The sequence below is a fragment of the Coregonus lavaretus genome (assembly GCF_964263955.1).
Source record: "Coregonus lavaretus genome assembly, contig: HAP1_SCAFFOLD_2116, whole genome shotgun sequence".
NCBI lineage: Eukaryota > Metazoa > Chordata > Actinopteri > Salmoniformes > Salmonidae > Coregonus > Coregonus lavaretus.
In genome coordinates this window covers 30001-50000 of record NW_028162725.1, presented here as the reverse complement: position 1 = coordinate 50000, position 20000 = coordinate 30001, and the positions used below count along the sequence as shown (strand labels likewise).

The window sequence follows — 20000 nt, the reverse complement described above, 5'->3', positions numbered from 1 at the left end:
CCTGGCATCACCCGAAGGGCGGCCAGAAGAGACGCCGTTTATGACAGGCGAGGGGGAGAGAACGGAAGACGGCACAGCGCCTGCTGTGACCGAGCCCACTGTCCCCCCCCACTCTACCGTTGAGTGTATGGAGGAGAATGTTTTTTGTTGATGTGTGTAATAAAGAGTTGGCTCTACTTGACACTGTCAAGAAAGAGCCCCCTTTTCCATAATACATCCGAGAGCGTTCGACCTTCCTCACTCTCGCTCTCTCTCTTACCACTATGAGTGCAGCTCAGCCCACCATGGTGCGTTGCTGAATGCACACATAAGGCAGGTATATAAAAGGTATTAAGTGTACCTTATAGGACCTCACTTTACAGACTCCTAGGAGTGCCGTAGTGAGTGTCTCACATAGCAGGCTGCAGTCTCAGCCAGATAATGGCATGATGACGCGACCGCTATCCGGGACGGCGCTCTGTCTCAGGCTAACGCCTCAGTCAGTGCAGTTCAGACCCGTGCTGCGTTCACGGAGGGCCTGATTACTACGGTTACGGGCGTAACCACGTATCGGCGCCCCCGTTTCTCTCAGAACGCGCTGATAATAACCACATTGGGGGTGGCGCACTATCACAGACTAAGGTCTCTGTTAGTACGACCCAGACCCATGCTGCGTTCAAGAAGGGCCCGATTACCACGGTCACGAAGGTGCCCAGTGTATCGGCGCCCCCACCTTTTCCTGAACGCGCCCAGGCTCACCACACTGAGTGTAGTTCAGCCCACCAGGGGTGCAGAGCTGAACGCACACAGGAGGTGAAAGGAGGAATAATACCTAGACGCCGTCTTGGTTTATCTCAAAGAGAACTCACATTACAGACTCCAAGGAGTACTGTAGTGAGTGCCTCTCATAGCAGGCTGCAGTCTCAGTCAGGAGACATGATGACGCAGCCGCTAGTTGGGGATGGCGCACTATCGCAGACTAAGGTCTCGGTTAGTGCGATTCAGACCCATGCTGCGTTCACGGAGGGCCCGATTACCACGGTGACGAAGTTTCCCAGTGTATCGGCGCCCCCACTTCTTTCTGAACGCGCTAATACTCACCACACTGAGCGTAGTTCAGCCCACCAGAGGTGCAGAGCTGAACGCACACAGGAGGTGAAGGGAGGAAAGATACCAAGACACCGTCTTGGCTTATCTCAGGATACCTCACATTCAGCAGGCAGCTGTCTCTGTCCCAATGTGACATGAAGACGCAGCCGCTAGCCGGGAATGACGCCTTGCTGCAGGCTAATGCCTCAGTCAGCGCAGATCAGACCCGTGCGACGTTCACGGAGAGCGGGAATACCAGGGTTACAGGTATAACCAAGGTATGGACGCCTCCGAATTATTCTGAACGTGTCAATGCCCATGGCTATGAGCGCAGCTCACCACATATTGAGTGTGTCGTTGAACAGTCGCCTAAGACCAGTAAAGAGGCATTGTGGCACCACCGTGTGGTGTCAGTCAGAGATCACACCTTTCAGATTCTATTGAATTCTGTAAAGGATGAGTCTCATGTTAAGCGGCAGTCTCAGTCAGACAATGACATGATGACGCAATCGCTTTCCGGGCAGAGCGCTCTGTCTCAGGCCAGTACCTCAGACAGCGCAGTTCAGACCCGTGCTGCGTTCCTGGAGGGCAAGATTACTGGAGTTACGGTCGTAACCAACGTATCAAAGCCCCCGACTCACCCAGAACGAGCTGACGTATCCTCTCCCTTTCAAGGGGGGCCCGACTTGGGCTATTCCACCAACCCAGTGCTGGGGAATAGCGGCGGCGAGGGCCATAGAGGAATACAGGTCCTTCCTACTGGACGCACCACAGCTTCGTGCGCACCCGCTGTCTCTGCATTGCTGGCAGTGGCGTCGAAGCTGTACCCTCTCACGCTGGCTAGAACAGACGTTAGAGAAGGGTTATGCCCTCCAATTCCATCGGACCCCACCCCCGTTCAAGGGAGTGGTGGAAACGGTGATGAAAACGCCAGACAAAGTAGCCGCTCTGAGATCAGAGATTACGGAACTTTTGGCGAAGGAGGCGGTCACAGTAGTTCCCCGAGAGCAAAGGAACAAGGGGCTTTACTCGCCCTATTTCCTAGTGCCAAAAAAGACGGGGGGAGTGAGGCCGATTTTGGATTTACGCATTCTCAACGAGAGCATAACCAAACGGCCCTTCCGAATGCTGACGACAAAACGCCTACTGGAATGTGTTCAGAAGGGAGATTTTTGTACAAGCATAGACCTAAAGGACGCGTACTTTCATGTGCCGATACAATCGCGCCACAGAAAGTTTCTGCGGTTCGCCTTTCAAGGGGTGGCGTAAGAGTTCACGAGGATGCCGTTTGGGTACGCCCTGGCACCTCGAACGTTTTCCAAATGTGTGGAGGCGGCATTGGAACCGCTGCGTCGTCAAGGGATAAGGCTATTAGCCTACCTAGACGACCTGCTGATTCTCGCCCCGTCAGCAGAGCTGGCGTTCACACACACGACACAGACAGTGATTCATCTCACGCGTCTGGGGTTTGCTGTGAATTGGAAAAAGAGCGCACCCTGGCCCAGTCATCAGATTGTCTACCTGGGACTACAGCTAGACACTGTAATGATGAGGGCGCGAATTTCGGACCCTCGAAGGGCAGCATTGTTACTAGCCCTGAGGAAGTGTCGTCCGAATCACACAGTAACGGCGCTATCGATCATGTCACTTTTGGGTCTCATGTCGGCAGCCCACTCTGTGGTCCCGCTAGGGCTTCTGCACATGCGCAAAGCACAGCGGTGGTTCGCCCAACTAAGACTAGACCCAGTGCGTCAACGTCATCGGTTGGTGGTGGTTCCTCTCTCGCTAAGAGCAGACCTGGACTATTGGCGGAACCCGTGCGTTCTCACGCACGGAGTCCCGATGGGCAAGGTGTCATCCTACATTCCAGTGTTTACAGATGCCTCTCTGACTGGATGGGGAGGGACATGTCAGTCTCAAGCGATAGGAGGTGCATGGCCTCAATCAGGTCGTCACATCAACCTCCTAGAGTTGGAAACGGTGCGACTGGTCTTGACCCACTTCGCGTCTACCCTTCGGGGTCGCGATGTGTTGGTCTGGTCAGACAACCGAACCACAGTAGCTCACATAAACCGCCAGGGAGGGGTCAGGTCTCCTGCCCTTCATCGGGCGGCAGTGGAATTGTGGCTGTGGGCTCACAAGCACCTTCGCTCGTTGAGAGCAGCACACATTCCGGGCTACTTGAACGTAGGGGCAGACCTCATGTCAAGAGGGGGTCCTCGAGACGACGAGTGGTGTCTGCACCCGGACATTGTTCTACAGATTTGGGAACAATTCGGGAGAGCCGAGGTGGACCTGTCCGCGTCACGTGTGAACGCGCAGTGTCCCCTATGGTTCTCTCTGAGAAACCAGGACGAACCGCCATTGGGAAGAGACGCATTCGCGCACTACCTGTGGCCGAAAGTTCTCCTGTATGCATTCCCTCCGCTGTCTTGCATTCTCCCACTGCTAGCCAGGGTGAGGTCAGAGGAGCTGTCAGTGATACTGATAGCGCCCGATCGCCCGGGGGCTCCGTGGTTTGCAGAGATGAGTCAGATGTTGATTGCGCCACCCTGGCCAATTCCACATCAACGAGACGCGTTGACTCAGGCGGGAGGCTCGATAGGGCAATGGCCCATAATCGGCCAACCACTGAAGGCTTGGTTCCTGAATGGGACAGGTTAAAGCGCCGTGGGTTGTCTGATGCAGTGATCAGAACAATACAGGGCGCAAGAGCCGGTTCCACTTCTAGGGTGTATACCAGCAGATGGAACGTTTTCTCACGATGGTGTGATACACAGGACGTGGACCCCATGAGCTGTCAGGTAGAGAGTGTGCTCTCATTCCTACAGTCTATGTTTGATAAGCAGAAATCGCCCTCCACTATTCGAGTGTTTGCAGCGGCAATTTCAGCTGGTCATGAAGGTTTTAACGGAAAAAGTGTTTTCAGTCACCCTTTAGTGAAACGTTTCCTATTGGGAACGCAACGGCTTAGGCCAAGACCTAGAGCTACGCTGCCCAAGTGGGATTTGGCATTGGTTCTCGAAGCGCTATGTAAGTCGCCGTTCGAGCCATTGAATCAAATACCCCTCAAGATGCTGTCTATCAAGACGGCGCTGTTGCTCACCTTGACTACTGCTAAACGAGTCAGCGATTTGTGTGCACTGTCGACGAGACCCGACTGCCTTGCCATTAATGGCGATTTGAGCAGAGCGGTGTTACGTCCTAACCCGGCATTTGTGCCGAAGGTTATTAACAGTGCATATAGATCGCAGATCGTGGAATTGTGGGCTTTTCATCCCCCTCCCCATGGGGAGAGGAGTGAGGAAAAGCTTCACTGTCTGTGCCCAGTACGCGCTTTGGCGTGTTACGTTAGGCGCACAGCGGCGGTTAGGTCATCGCCTCAGCTGTTTGTGTGTCACGGTGCGGCTGCATTGGGTAGACAACTTTCAAAACAGCGTTTGTCTCATTGGCTTTGTGAAGGCATTGAGACGGCGTACGAGGCGGCGGGGCAACAACCGCCTCAGGGTATTAGAGCGCACTCCACTCGTGGAGTAGCAGCTTCTACTGCTCTTTTCAGAGGAACAGAGGTAGAGGATATTTGTAGAGCAGCGTCATGGTCGACACCGTCTCCTTTTATCCGTTTTCTATCTGTTGGATATGTCTTCTAACTCTTTGGCTCGGTCTGTACTCAGCGTGGCTGAAGGGAGATCATGAGCAGAATAGAGAAAGAAAGCAGGATTGTGAATAAGTTCATAAGTCCGCTTTTATTAGAAGTAACATATTATGGACATGTTTTATAACTCTTTTGTTCGATCGAATTTCAGCAGAGCTGAAAGGCGTTCTTGAGCTAGAAAAGGAGGACAGAGCAGGACCTTGGACAGGTTCCAATCAGGTCCGCTCTGGTTAGGAAGACTTATGTCAAGAATAAGCCTTTTAAACTCCAATCTCGATTGCACTCAGCACAGCTGAAGGGGAATCTTGAGGTAGAGGAGGGAGAAGCAGGATGATAGACTGGTCTCTATCAGGTCCGCTTCGGATGAAGAGCATATTCTGTGGCATGTCTCCTGGCTGACAGTGTCAGCATATAGAAACATGTATTGAGTGGATAGAATGTGAGGTCATCTATCTGAGGTTCAGTTTAGTATGACTGGTATATTTTGTTCCATAGAATATTGAGGCACGGCTATCTGCTAGTCAGATTAGCACGGCGTCTATTCTATTGATCTGCCCAATAGCCATTGACATTGTCATTGAGCTAGATGGGGCGGGTCTATAACCGATGACGCGGTATATTGTGACGCCCTGATGGGTTTTTAGTCGCAGTACTGCGGGAATTGGTTGCAGCCATTGCTGGGCTTGACCTTTTCATTTTTTAATGGGAAGTGTTAGGCTCGGCAGGGAGTACATTTTGGAGCGTTTCGCTCCGCCTTAAACCACTAGGAGCATAGCTCCCCTATGGGGCGGAGCTCCACGATATAGAACGATTAGTTACCGGAGTGTAACTCCAGTTCTATGAGTGGAGCGGAGCCCCATAGGACTTAAGGCCCTACCGACCCTCTCTAGTCTCGCTGAAGATAATATCTCGGGAGGCAGATTGAGGGAACGGGGTTCCTTATATAGGGACACCTGTACTCCTATTGGCTGTAGGTGTGTGCATAATTTTGCTTCAGGCTGCATCTGCCTTAGGGCAGAGGGTAAACCACTAGGAGCATAGCTCCCCTATGGGGCTCCGCTCCACTCATAGAACTGGAGTTACACTCCGGTAACTAATCGGCTATTCCCGTTCAGAGGCAGGCTGCTGTGATGTGTTACAAGTGCCATGTAATAACAATAACAATACTATAGTGGCTTCGAATTGAAACTCACGAGTGCACCCTCAACAGCCATTTTTATATATGAGCCACTGGGCTATTCCCGTTCAGAGGCAGGCTGCTGTGATGTGTTACAAGTGCCATGTAATAACAATAACAATACTATAGTGGCTTCGATTTCAAACTCAAGAGTGCACCCTCACCAGCTGTTTGTTTCCCATTTGGAGAGAAATAATGTGTGGATGTCATTTCGGACATTTTGGCGCTCACGCGAAATGACACAAAGTAACAAAGTCGGAGGGAAACGACTAGTTACCGGAGTGTAACTCCAGTTCTATGAGTGGAGCGGAGCCCCATAGGGGAGCTATGCTCCTAGTGGTTTACCCTCTGCCCTAAGGCAGACGCAGCCTGAAACAAAATTATGCACACACCTACAGCCAATAGGAGTACAGGTGTCCCTATATAAGGAACCCCGTTCCCTCAATCTGCCTCCCGAGATATTATCTTCAGCGAGACTAGAGAGGGTCGGTAGGGCCTTAAGTCCTATGGGGCTCCGCTCCACTCATAGAACTGGAGTTACACTCCGGTAACTAGTCGTTCTATATCGTGGAGCTCCGCCCCATAGGGGAGCTATGCTCCTAGTGGTTTAAGGCGGAGCGAAACGCTCCAAAATGTACTCCCTACCGAGCCTAACACTTCCCATTAAAAAATGCAAAGGTCAAGCCCAGCAATGGCTGCAACCAATTCCCGCAGTACTGCGACTAAAAACCATCAAGGCGTCACAATATACCGCGTCATCGGTTATAGACCCGCCCCATCTAGCTCAATGACAATGTCAATGGCTGTTGGGCAGATCAATAGAATAGACGCCGTGCTAATCTGACTAGCAGATAGCCGTGCCTCAATATTCTATGGAACAAAATATACCAGTCATACTAAACTGAACCTCAGATAGATGACCTCACATTCTGTCCTCTCAGTACATGTTTCTATATGCTGACACTGTCAGCCAGGAGACATGCCACAGAATATGCTCTTCATCCAAAGCGGACCTGATAGAGATCAGTCTATCATCCTGCTTCTCCCTCCTCTACCTCAAGATTCTCCTTCAGCTGTGCTGAGTGCAATCGAGATTGGAGTTTAAAAGGCTTATTCCTGACATAAGTCTTCCTAACCAGAGCGGACCTGATTGGAACCTGTCCAAGGTCCTGCTCTGTCCTCTCTTTCTAGCTCAAGAACGCCTTTCAGCTCTGCTGAAATTCGATCGAACAAAAGAGTTAGAAAACATGTCCATAATATGTTACTTCTAATAAAAGTGGACTTATGAACTTATTCACAATCCTGCTTTCTTTCTCTGTTCTGCTCAAGATCTCCCTTCAGCCACGCTGAGTACCGACCGAGCCAAAGAGTTAGAAGACATATCCAACAGATAGAAACGGATAAAAGGAGACGGTGTCGACCATGACGCTGCTCTACAAATATCCTCTACCTCTGTTCCTCTGAAAAGAGCAGTAGAAGCTGCTACTCCACGAGTGGAGTGCGCTCTAATACCCTGAGGCGGTTGTTGCCCCGCCGCCTCGTACGCCGTCTCAATGCCTTCACAAAGCCAATGAGACAAACGCTGTTTTGAAAGTGGTCTACCCAATGCAGCCGCACCGTGACACACAAACAGCTGAGGTGATGACCTAACCGCCTCTGTGCGCCTAACGTAACACGCCAAAGCGCGTACTGGGCACAGACAGTGAAGCTTTTCCTCACTCCTCTCCCCGTGAGGAGGGGGATGAAAAGCCCACAATTCCACGATCTGCGATCTATATGCACTGTTAATAACCTTCGGCACAAATGCCGGGTTAGGACGTAACACCGCTCTGCTCAGATCGCCATTAATGGCTAGGCAGTCGGGTCTCGTCGACAGTGCACACAAATCGCTGACTCGTTTAGCAGTAGTCAAGGCGAGCAACAGCGCCGTCTTGATAGACAGCATCTTGAGGGGTATTTGATTCAATGGCTCGAACGGCGACTTACATAGCGCTTCGAGAACCAATGCCAAATCCCACTTGGGCAGCGTAGCTCTAGGCCTTGGCCTAAGCCGTCGCGTTCCCAATAGGAAACGTTTCACTAACGGGTGAGTGAACACACTTTTTCCGTTAAACCCTTCATGACCAGCTGAAATTGCCGCTGCAAACACTCGAATAGTGGAGGGCGATTTCTGCTTATCAAACATAGACTGTAGGAATGAGAGCACACTCTCTACCTGACAGCTCATGGGGTCCACGTCCTGTGTATCACACCATCGTGAGAAAACATTCCATCTGCTGGTATACAACCTGCAAGTGGAACCGGCTCTTGCGCCCTGTATTGTTCTGATCACTGCATCAGACAACCCACGGCGCTTTAACCTGTCCCATTCAGGAACCAAGCCTTCAGTGGTTGGCCGATTATGGGCCATTGCCCTATCGAGCCTCCCGCCTGAATCAACGCGTCTCGTCGATGTGGAATTGACCAGGGTGGCGCAATCAACATCTGACTCATCTCTGCAAACCACGGAGCCCCCGGGCGATCGGGCGCTATCAGTATCACTGACAGCCCCTCTGACCTCACCCTGGCTAGCAGTGGGAGAATGCAAGACAGCGGAGGGAATGCATACAGGAGAACTCTCGGCCACGGGTAGTGCGCGAATGCGTCTCTTCCCAATGGCGGTTCGTCCTGGTTCCTCAGAGAGAACCATAGGGGACACTGCGCGTTCACACGTGACGCGAACAGGTCCACCTCGGCTCTCCCGAATTGTTCCCAAATCTGTAGAACAATGTCCGGGTGCAGACACCACTCGTCGTCTCGAGGACCCCCTCTTGACATGATGTCTGCCCCTACGTTCAAGTAGCCCGGAATGTGTGCTGCTCTCAACGAGCGAAGGTGCTTGTGAGCCCACAGCCACAATTCCACTGCCGCCCGATGAAGGGCAGGAGACCTGACCCCTCCCTGGCGGTTTATGTGAGCCACTGTGGTTCGGTTGTCTGACCAGACCAGCACATCGCGACCCCGAAGGGTAGACGCGAAGTGGGTCAAGACCAGTCTCACCGTTTCCAACTCTAGGAGGTTGATGTGACGACCTGATTGAGGCCATGCACCTCCTATCGCTTGAGACTGACATGTCCCTCCCCATCCAGTCAGAGAGGCATCTGTAAACACTGGAATGTAGGATGACACCTTGCCCATCGGGACTCCGTGCGTGAGAACGCACGGGTTCCGCCAATAGTCCAAGTCTGCTCTTAGCGAGAGAGGAACCACCACCAACCGATGACGTTGACGCACTGGGTCTAGTCTTAGTTGGGCGAACCACCGCTGTGCTTTGCGCATGTGCAGAAGCCCTAGCGGGACCACAGAGTGGGCTGCCGACATGAGACCCAAAAGTGACATGATCGATAGCGCCGTTACTGTGTGATTCGGACGACACTTCCTCAGGGCTAGCAACAATGCTGCCCTTCGAGGGTCCGAAATTCGCGCCCTCATCATAACAGTGTCTAACTGTAGTCCCAAGTAGACAATCTGATGACTGGGCCAAGGTGCGCTCTTTTTCCAATTCACAGCAAACCCCAGACGCGTGAGATGCATCACTGTCTGTGTCGTGTGTGTGAACGCCAGCTCTGCTGACGGGGCGAGAATCAACAGGTCGTCTAGGTAGGCTAATAGCCTTATCCCTTGACGACGCAGCGGTTCCAATGCCGCCTCCACACATTTGGAAAACGTCCGAGGTGCCAGGGCGTACCCAAACGGCATCCTCGTGAACTCGTACGCCACCCCTTGAAAGGCGAACCGCAGAAACTTTCTGTGACGCGATTGTATCGGCACATGAAAGTACGCGTCCTTTAGGTCTATGCTTGTACAAAAATCTCCCTTCTGAACACATTCCAGTAGGCGTTTTGTCGTCAGCATTCGGAAGGGCCGTTTGGTTATGCTCTCGTTGAGAATGCGTAAATCCAAAATCGGCCTCACTCCCCCCGTCTTTTTTGGCACTAGGAAATAGGGCGAGTAAAGCCCCTTGTTCCTTTGCTCCCGGGGAACTACTGTGACCGCCTCCTTCGCCAAAAGTTCCGTAATCTCTGATTTCAGAGCGGCTACTTTGTCTGGCGTTTTCATCACCGTTTCCACCACTCCCTTGAACGGGGGTGGGGTTCGGCGGAATTGGAGGGCATAACCCTTCTCTAACGTCTGTTCTAGCCAGCGTGAGAGGGTACAGCTTTGACGCCACTGCCAGCAATGCATGGAAAGCGGGTGCGCACGAAGCTGTGGTGCATCCAGTAGGAAGGACCTGTATTCCTCTATGGCCCTTGCCGCCGCTATTCCCCAACACTGGGTTGGTGGAATAGCCCAAGGCGGGCCCCCCTTGAAAGGGAGAGGACACATCAGCTCGTTCTGGGTGAGTCGGGGGCTTTGATACGTTGGTTACGACCGTAACTCCAGTAATCTTGCCCTCCGTGAACGCAGCACGGGTCTGAACTGCGCTGTCTGAGGTACTGGCCTGAGACAGAGCGCTCTGCCCGGAAAGCGATTGCGTCATCATGTCATTGTCTGACTGAGACTGCCGCTTGCCATGAGACCCATCCATTACAGTACTCATCTGAGTCTGAAAGGTGTAATCTCTGACTGGTACCACACGGTGGTGCCATAACACCTCTTTACTGGTCTCATGCGGCTGCTCAACAACACACTCAGTGAGTGGTGGGCTGCGCTCAGAGCCCTGGGCATTGATACGTTCATGATAGACCGGAGGCGTCCATACCTTGGTTACGCCTGTAACTCTGGTATTCCCGCTCTCCGTGAACGTCGCACGGGTCTGAACTGCGCCGGCTGAGGCATTAGCCTGCAGCAAGGCGTTCTTCCCGGCTAGCGGCTGCGCCTTCATGTCACATTGGGACAGAGACAGCTGCCTGCTATGAGAGACCTTTACTACAGAGCTCCTAGGAGTCTGTAGTAAGAGATCTTTATTAGGTGAGCTAAGGCAGTGCCTTGCTACCTTTACCCTTTTCCTCTCTTGAGCGCGCTCAGCTACACACTCTAAGTGGGTTGAGCTACACTCAAGATGGTGAGGGAGAGACATAGAACGTGAAGTGTTCTTAACCTTATGGAATAAATGTCCTTCTTTGACAATGTCAGTGAGAATCATCTCTTTATTCACATAATTATAAAAACAGCCCTCCACGCCCTGAACAGTGGGGTGGGGGGGAACAGTAGGCCCCTCTGCGTCATGCGCCGGGCCGTCCTCTGCTCTCTCCCCCTCGCCTCGTCAAAGGTGCCGCCTTTTCTGAGTCACCTTCTGGTGCTTCCAGGCTGGCCTCTGGACGACCTCTCTCTCTGGCGGGACCGACGTCGTCACCGTTGCTGCTGGAGGGGCCGAGCCCGCTCTCCCGCTGCTCTGGGTGTGCGCCTGTCGCCTGGCCCTTCGCCTCCCAGCTGACTTGTTGGGGGCGTTGGAGGTGGATGGGTTGGTTGGGGCTCTGCTGGCCTTCATTGCCAGTGGCAAATGTTTGGCCAGGTGCCTCCTCTCCTCGTCCAATTTGGCGATGCGTTCGGTGGCGTCCTTCACAGCAAGGCCGAATAGCCCTTCGCTGGAGACGGGGGCGTTGAGCAAGGATGCCCTGTCGGTCTCCTTCATGGCCGTCATGGACAGCCAGAGGTGCCGCTCAGTAACCACCGAGGTGGCCATGGTCCTGCCCGCGCATATCGCCACCGCTTGCGTCAGGTGGAGTATGGCTCCAGAAATCCTGGAGGCCTCCTCCACCTCCTCACCGGTCAACTCTGACCTGCCCGTTGTGAGACGGGACAGGGAGGCCGCGAGGAGGGCGATGTTGTTCGCCGCTGCAACGCTCTGGGCTCCCAGCGTGAAGGATTTCTCAGCCAATTGGGCTGTGAACCTGTCCCTCTGTGCTGGCAGGGTGGCCTTCTTGGAGGCTGCCCAGGGACTCGAACCCGGCACTAGGTACGCCGTCATGGCGCCTTCGAGCCTAGGGATTCCCTTAGCTGCCCACTCGTATCCAGCCACTCTGGTGAATGGGGTGTACACTCTGGCCGGCGAACGCGCCGCCAGAGGTGCCCCCCACGAGCCCTCGACATATTTGCCCAGAGAGGGCAAGGCTGGAGCCATTGGCTCAGCCGCCCTTCTCGGCACGGAGTAGGGGCCGCCCTCCATCAAATCCACCTCCATTGGAGGGGGAGCTGGGGGCAGCGCAATCTCCAGTCGGGTGGCCGCCCTCTCAATGAGTCCGGGAAAGTCCGAACGCAGAGAGGCGGCCGCGAAGGACAGAGCCTCTGACCTGGCAGAGCTCATGTCATCTCCGCACAGGGAACCTTCAGACCTCACGCTTCCCGATGGAAAGGGGGTCTTAAAGGCTGGCGCCAGAGCTCTGGATTGCCCCACTGGGACATCCGGCTCGGCGCTCTCCCTGTCATCCTCTGATTCCGCACTGCCCGCTGATGCCTCTGAGCCAGAGGCGAGCACGGACATTGCATCATCAAGAGGGACATCCTCCTTGAAAAACGCCCAGCGCTGCTTTCTCTCCTTCATAGGAAGGAGAGCGCAGGAGGCGCAATTAGGAGGGTCGCCGAGACCATCCTTGGCATGCAGCGGTCCCAAACACACGAAACATAGGTCGTGGGGGTCCGTGGTTGCCATGGAGGTACAGCGGCACAGGGCCCTAAAAAGGGCCTTTGGGGGTGGATAACTTGGCGTGCTCATTTAGAAGACGTTGACGGCTGGCAGTCAACGACGAAATTCTTCTTGAGTCTTCTAGGCTTCTTCACTCTAGTCCAGTCGCTGAAGATAATGGGAGGCAGATTGAGGGAACGGGGTTCCTTATATAGGGACACCTGTACTCCTATTGGCTGTAGGTGTGTGCATAATTTTGTTTCAGGCTGCGTCTGCCTTAGGGCAGAGGGTAAACCACTAGGAGCATAGCTCCCCTATGGGGCGGAGCTCCACGATATAGAACAAAGTAGCCTCTCACTCGCTGCCTGTGGGTGGGAACCGGCTTAGGGCTGTCTGTCTGTCCATCTGTCTGTCCCTCGCTCCAATTGGATAAGGCCACACCGGCCCGGTGGCCAATCGTTGCCTCTTGTGGCGAGGTATATGTACGGCTCTCGAAGTGGCGAGCGGCTCATTCAGACTTTCTGTGACTTTCTCAAGCTACCAATATGAGCGGAAGAGGCAAAACCGGAGGCAAGGCCAGGGCGAAGGCAAAGACCCGTTCATCCCGTGCTGGCCTCCAGTTCCCCGTGGGCCGTGTGCACAGGCTGCTGCGCAAAGGCAACTACGCCGAGCGTGTGGGCGCTGGCGCACCAGTCTACCTGGCCGCCGTACTCGAGTACCTGACTGCTGAGATCCTGGAGTTGGCCGGCAACGCTGCCCGTGACAACAAGAAGACTCGTATCATCCCCCGTCACCTGCAACTGGCCGTCCGTAACGACGAGGAGCTGAACAAACTGCTCGGCGGTGTGACCATCGCTCAGGGTGGTGTGCTGCCCAACATCCAGGCAGTCCTACTCCCCAAGAAGACCGAGAAGGCAGTCAAAGCCAAGTAAATTCGCTACTGCGACTTCAACTTGACTACTCAACCCCCAAAGGCTCTTTTAAGAGCCAACCACCTAGCTCTCCAAAAGCGCAAAGTACCTTTCTATGACCGCAATACATTGAGTGGGTGTATACACAACTATTTCGACATTCTGTGCCCACATGAGGCCTTGCATGAACAACAACACCTACTTGGCCTCATTTGCCATAGCAGGCTAGCATTAGATGATACGTGCCTATAAGCTGTCACTCTTGACTTTGGCGACTATTATTGCGCGTAAAGGGCCGGCGGCGTCCTATTGCGCGCGCACCGGGAGTTTGAGTTTTGGAGAGGCCGGGCCTCCCGTCCAATGGCCAACGGAGGAGGCCTGCGAAACGGGCCAATCGGGGTGGTGGGGAGATGGTGTCCAATCAGCAGGCGCCACTGCCGGCTTTATAAACTTCACATAGGCATTTCGAGGCTATACTCCCGACTGTCAGAGCAGCGCCATGGCCAGAACCAAGCAAACCGCTCGCAAATCCACCGGTGGCAAAGCCCCCAGGAAGCAGCTCGCCACTAAGGCTGCTCGCAAGAGTGCCCCGGCCACCGGCGGTGTGAAGAAGCCTCACCGTTACAGGCCCGGCACCGTGGCTCTGAGAGAGATCCGTCGTTACCAGAAGTCCACTGAGCTACTCATCCGCAAGCTGCCCTTCCAGCGCCTGGTGCGAGAAATCGCCCAGGACTTCAAGACCGACCTGCGCTTCCAGAGCTCCGCCGTGATGGCCCTACAGGAGGCTAGCGAGGCTTACCTGGTCGGCCTGTTCGAGGACACCAACCTGTGCGCCATCCACGCCAAGCGGGTGACCATCATGCCCAAGGACATCCAGCTGGCCCGCCGTATTCGCGGAGAGCGCGCATAAATGAGGATGACCTGAACTCGAATATCCCCCAAAGGCTCTTTTAAGAGCCACCTCCATATTTCCATCAAAAAGGCACAATTGTTCCATGTATACACGCACCTCTACATTAGCCACCATGTATGTTGTTCACTAACACGTCTAAAAGCTACGTATTGCACCTTTTTAGTTGCCTGAAGTCTAGCTTCAATGTTTGTGTGTGTGTATATACACAACCATCTGGCATCATCCACTTCCTTTGAACTATATAGTAACACAGTAAAATGCTTTACAAAGGAGGGGAAAAAGAAACGAGTGATAATATAGGCCGAATAGTAACAAGAATTGTGTTCAGATGAATAATTGACACTATTAGTTGTGTGTAATAATAGCCTTGCATGCAGTCCAGAAAAAACATTGCATGCCAACTTACTTTGAAAGTCCCATGTTGCAGTGCTGCTGAGAGACTCATGCAGAGGCCCAAACTTTACAATGGAGCACGGAGGCCATCTTGTGGTTAAATGTGGGTACTGCACCTCATGGTCAAATCAAATCAAATCAAATTTTATTGGTCACATGCGCCGAATACAACAGGTGCAGACATTACAGTGAAATGCTTACTTACAGCCCTTAACCAACAGTGCATTTATTTTAAACAAAAAAGTAAGAATAAAACAACAACAAAAAAGTGTTGAGAAAAAAAAGAGCAGAAGTAAAAAATAAAGTGACAGTAGGGAGGCTATATATACAATAGAATAAAGTGACAGTAGGGAGGCTATATATACAGGGGGGTACCGTTGCATAGTCAATGTGCGGGGGCACCGGCTAGTTGAGGTAATATGTACATGTGGGTAGAGTTAAAGTGACTATGCATAAATACTTAACAGAGTAGCAGCAGCGTAAAAAGGATGGGGTGGGGGGGCAGTGCAAATAGTCCGGGTAGCCATGATTAGCTGTTCAGGAGTCTTATGGCTTGGGGGTAGAAGCTGTTGAGAAGTCTTTTGGACCTAGACTTGGCACTCCGGTACCGCTTGCCGTGCGGTAGCAGAGAGAACAGTCTATGACTAGGGTGACTGGAGTCTTTGACAATTTTGAGGGCCTTCCTCTGACACCGCCTGGTATAGAGGTCCTGGATGGCAGGGAGCTTTGCCCCAGTGATGTACTGGGCCGTACGCACTACCCTCTGTAGTGCCTTGCGGTCAGAGGCCAAGCAGTTGCCATACCAGGCGGTGATGCAACCAGTCAGGATGCTCTCGATGGTGCAGCTGTAGAATTTTTTGAGGATCTGAGGACCCATGCCAAATCTTTTTAGTCTCCTGAGAGGGAATAGGCTTTGTCGTGCCCTCTTCACGACTGTCTTGGTGTGTTTGGACCATGATAGTTCGTTGGTGATGTGGACACCAAGGAACTTGAAGCTCTCAACCTGTTCCACTACAGCCCCGTCGATGAGAATGGGGGCGTGCTCAGTCCTCTTTTTTTTCCTGTAGTCCACAATCATCTCCTTTGTCTTGGTCACGTTGAGGGAGAGGTTGTTGTCCTGGCACCACACGGCCAGATCTCTGACCTCCTCCCTATAGGCTGTCTCATCGTTGTCGGTGATCAGGCCTACCACTGTTGTGTCGTCGGCAAACTTAATGATGGTGTTGGAGTCGTGCCTGGCCATGCAGTCATGGGTGAACAGAGAGTACAGGAGGGGACTGAGCACGCACCCCTGAGGGGCCCCCGTGTTGAGGATCAGTGTGGCAGATGTGTTGTTACCTACCCTTACCACCTGGGGGCGGCCCGTCAGGAAGTCCAGGATCCAGTTGCAGAGGGAGGTGTTTAGTCCCAGGATCCTTAGCTTAGTGATGAGCTTTGAGGGCACTATGGTGTTGAATGCTGAGCTGTAGTCAATGAATAGCATTCTCACGTAGGTGTTCCTCTTGTCCAGGTGGGAAAGGGCAGTGTGGAGTGCGATAGAGATTGCATCATCTGTGGATCTGTTGGGGCGGTATGCAAATTGGAGTGGGTCTAGGGTTTCTGGGATTATGCTGTTGATGTGAGCCATGACCAGTCTTTCAAAGCACTTCATGGCTACAGACGTCAGTGCCACGGGTCGGTAGTCATTTAGGCAGGTTATCTTAGAGTTCTTGGGCACGGGGACTATGGTGGTCTGCTTGAAACATGTTGGTATTACAGACTCAGTCAGGGACATGTTGAAAATGTCAGTGAAGACACTTGCCAGTTGGTCAGCACATGCTCGGAGTACACGTCCTGGTAATCCGTCTGGCCCTGCGGCCTTGTGAATGTTGACCTGCTTAAAAGTCTTACTCACATCGGCTACGGAGAGCGTGATCACATAGTCGTCCGGAACAGCTGGTGCTCTCATGCATGCTTCAGTGTTGCTTGCCTCGAAGCGAGCATAGAAGTGGTTTAGCTCGTCTGGTAGGCTTGTGTCACTGGGCAGCTCGCGGCTGTGCTTCCCTTTGTAGTCTGTAATAGTTTTCAAGCCCTGCCACATCCGACGAGCGTCAGAGCCAGTGTAGTATGATTCAATCTTAGACCTGTATTGACTCTTTGCCTGTTTGATGGTTCGTCGGAGGTCATAGCGGGATTTCTTATAAGCGTCCGGGTTAGAGTCCCGTTCCTTGAAAGCGGCAGCTCTACCCTTTAGCTCAGTGCGGATGTTTCCTGTAATCCATGGCTTCTGGTTGGGGTATGTACGTACGGTCACTGTGGGGACGACATCATCGATGCACTTATTGATGAAGCCAGTGACTGATGTGGTGTACTCCTCAATGCTGTCTGAAGAATCCCTGAACATGTTCCAGTCTGTGCTAGCAAAACAGTCCTGTAGCTTAGCATCTGCGTCATCTGACCACTTTTTTATTAGCCGAGTCACTGGTGCTTCCTGCTTCAGTTTTTGCTTATAAGCAGGAATCAGGAGGATAGAGTTATGGTCAGATTTGCCAAATGGAGGGCGAGGGAGAGCTTTGTATGCGTCTCTGTGTGTGGAGTAAAGGTGGTCTAGAGTTTTTTCCCCTCTGGTTGCACATTTAACATGCTGGTAGAAATGAGGTAGAACGGATTTAAGTTTCCCTGCATTAAAGTCCCCTGCTACTAGGAGCGCTGCATCTGGATGAGCGTTTTCCTGTTGATTAATGGCCTTGTACAACTCATTCAGTGCAATCTTAATGCCAGCATTGGTTTGTGGTGGTAAATAGACAGCTATGAAAAGTATAGATGAAAACTCTCTTGGTAAATAGTGTGGTCTACAGCTTATCATAAGATACTCTACCTCAGGCGAGCAAAACCTTGAGACTTCCTTAGTATTTGATTTTGTGCACCAGCTGTTGTTTACAAAAATACAGAGACCGCCACCCCTCGTCTTACCCGAGTCTGCCGTTCTGTCCTGCCGATGTAGCGTATAGCCTGCTAGCTGAATGTTGTCATTGTTGTCATTCAGCCACGACTCCGTGAAACATAAGATATTACAGTTTTTAATGTCCCGTTGGTAGGATAACCGTAATCTTAAATCGTCCATTTTATTATCCAAAGCTTGAACGTTGGCTAATAGGATTGATGGGAGAGGCAGTTTACTCGTTCGCCGTCGGATCTTTACAAGGCACCCCGACCTACGTCCACGGTATCTCCGTCTCTTCCTCACGCGAATGACGGGGATCTGGGCCTTGTCTGGAGTCTGTAGAATATCCTTCGCGAACGCCTCGTTGAAAAAAAAGTGTTCGTCCAACGCGAGGTGAGTAATCGCTGTCCTGATATCCAGAAGCTCTCTTTGGTTATAAGAGACGATGGCATAAACATTATGTACAAAATAAATTACAAATAACGCGGAAAAACACACATAATAGTACAATTGGTTAGAGGGCTGTAAAACGGCAGCCATCTTCTTCCGGCGCTGTTCATGGTGAGTCCCTTTCAGCATTTGCTCTTTAGGCCAGCGTTTCCCAAACGCGGTCCTGGGGTCCACAAGGGGTGCGCGTTTTGCGTTTTGCCCTAGCACTCCACAACTGATTCTAATACTCCCAGCTTGATGATGATGAGTTGATTATTTGAATCAGCTGTGTAGTGCTAGGGCAAAAACTCCCAAAATGTGGCCCGAGTTTGGGAAACCCTGCTTTAGGCTAATACTAGCCTATTAGGATGACTTGGTTCGATCGCTTTAATGGCAACTGCTGAACTCTGGTTTCACTAATTACTTGTCCCAGGTCACCATTATGAATCCAATAGCAAAACAAATGTTTCAAAATAGCTCAATAGTGAAAAAAGGCCAGGAAATGATGGGTTCTCAGCAATATTTCACCAACAACCAATCACTATTCACGCATAGACATTAGGATCATCAACAAATATTCCTAAGTCATACTACAAAAGGGTTGTAACGAAATGGATTTGTCTGTTCAATGCAAGTTCAACGTCAAAGAAAAAGTGCATCACCACAACAAACGTGTCTTTAGATACACTGTAAAAAATGACTTTGTGGAATGTACTCAAGCTATTACAGTCAACAAAAGCACACGTCATATTGTTGAGTAGATCTTTTTGCTTGTTTTTATGAGTAGATAAGCTTGAGTAAGTTGAGTTGATGTGGTCCAATACATTGAGTAAAGATGATAGAGACGTAAAAAGGATTATATTACGTTGATTCGACTCAAATAGACATTGTGTTATTTTACCTGAATGATTCATCCTATTATGTATTTAGACCAACTTACTTTGGATTCACTCAATCACATCCCTTAAGAGAAAAGGTATCCGGACACCGGGAATCCATTTATTTAAACATCAACGGTTTGCAAAACATCTGTTATTATGAGTTGACAAATTACGTAATTGCAATCAACACTGCAGGTAAATCATGATTGCTGCAGGTAGGCAACACCGTAGAAATAGGAACTACAACACTAACAACAAGTGACATTTACTCCTGATGTACTGACTGACCTGTTGCAACCTCTACAACCACTGTGCTTATTATTTGACCCTGCTGGTCATCTATGAACGTTTGAACATCTTGGAGAAAAATGTGTGAAACCACTGCCTATATGAGGAGCTGTCGTTGTTTGTTTTATTACCACATACTTATGGAAATTGCACCGGTTGAGAGATGATGGCTCTCTTGTGCCTACGGTGAAGGGTACTTCTGATCCAGCAGGTGGTGCTAAGATCCCTCCCTATATGACTTGAATGATGAGTTGATTTATTCCTTATAGCTCCTAATGATTTTAAGGCCAGTGTTGGCAAACATTACTTGTGCTCCAGCAGGTGGCCATGACATCCCTCCCTATATGACTTGACTGACCAGTTAGTTGATGGACTCCTTATAGCTCCTAATGATTTTAAGGCCAGTGTTGGCAAACATGACTTCTGCTCCAGCAGGTGGCCATGAAATCCCCCCCTATATGACTTGACTGACCAGGTAGTTGATGGACTCCTTATAGCTCTTAATGATCTCAAGTGTCTGTGTTTTTATGTGGTTAGGAGTTTTGCTCACTGCGTGTCCCCCTTCCATTTCAGTGTTTCCCAACTCCAGCGGTAGAGTAGGCTACCCCCAACAGGACCCATTTTTCTTGTAGGCCTGGACAGCCACAGCTGATTGAACAACCTGTCACCTAAATTACCAAGTCCTCAATGAGTAGAATCAGGTGCAACAACAACAACAACAACAACAACAACAATATGAGGAGAGGGACACAGTGTAC

General features: G+C 51.5%; 2 protein-coding genes across 2 annotated transcripts; both read left to right on the top strand.

Annotated features, from left to right (window-relative positions):
• Positions 1–13049: 13049 nt before the first annotated feature.
• On the top strand, positions 13050–13436 carry LOC311118962 (histone H2A; the record flags this gene model as incomplete). Its single annotated transcript, XM_084193710.1, has 1 exon — positions 13050–13436. The coding sequence occupies one exon, from the start codon at positions 13050–13052 to the stop codon at positions 13434–13436; it is 387 nt and encodes a 128-aa protein (XP_084049836.1).
• Positions 13437–13914: 478 nt separating this feature from the next.
• On the top strand, positions 13915–14325 carry LOC311118977 (histone H3.2; the record flags this gene model as incomplete). The annotated part of the gene is made up of 1 exon (XM_084193724.1): positions 13915–14325. One exon carries the CDS (start codon positions 13915–13917, stop codon positions 14323–14325), a length of 411 nt encoding a protein of 136 aa, XP_084049850.1.
• Between the last annotated feature and the right edge of the window lie 5675 nt (positions 14326–20000).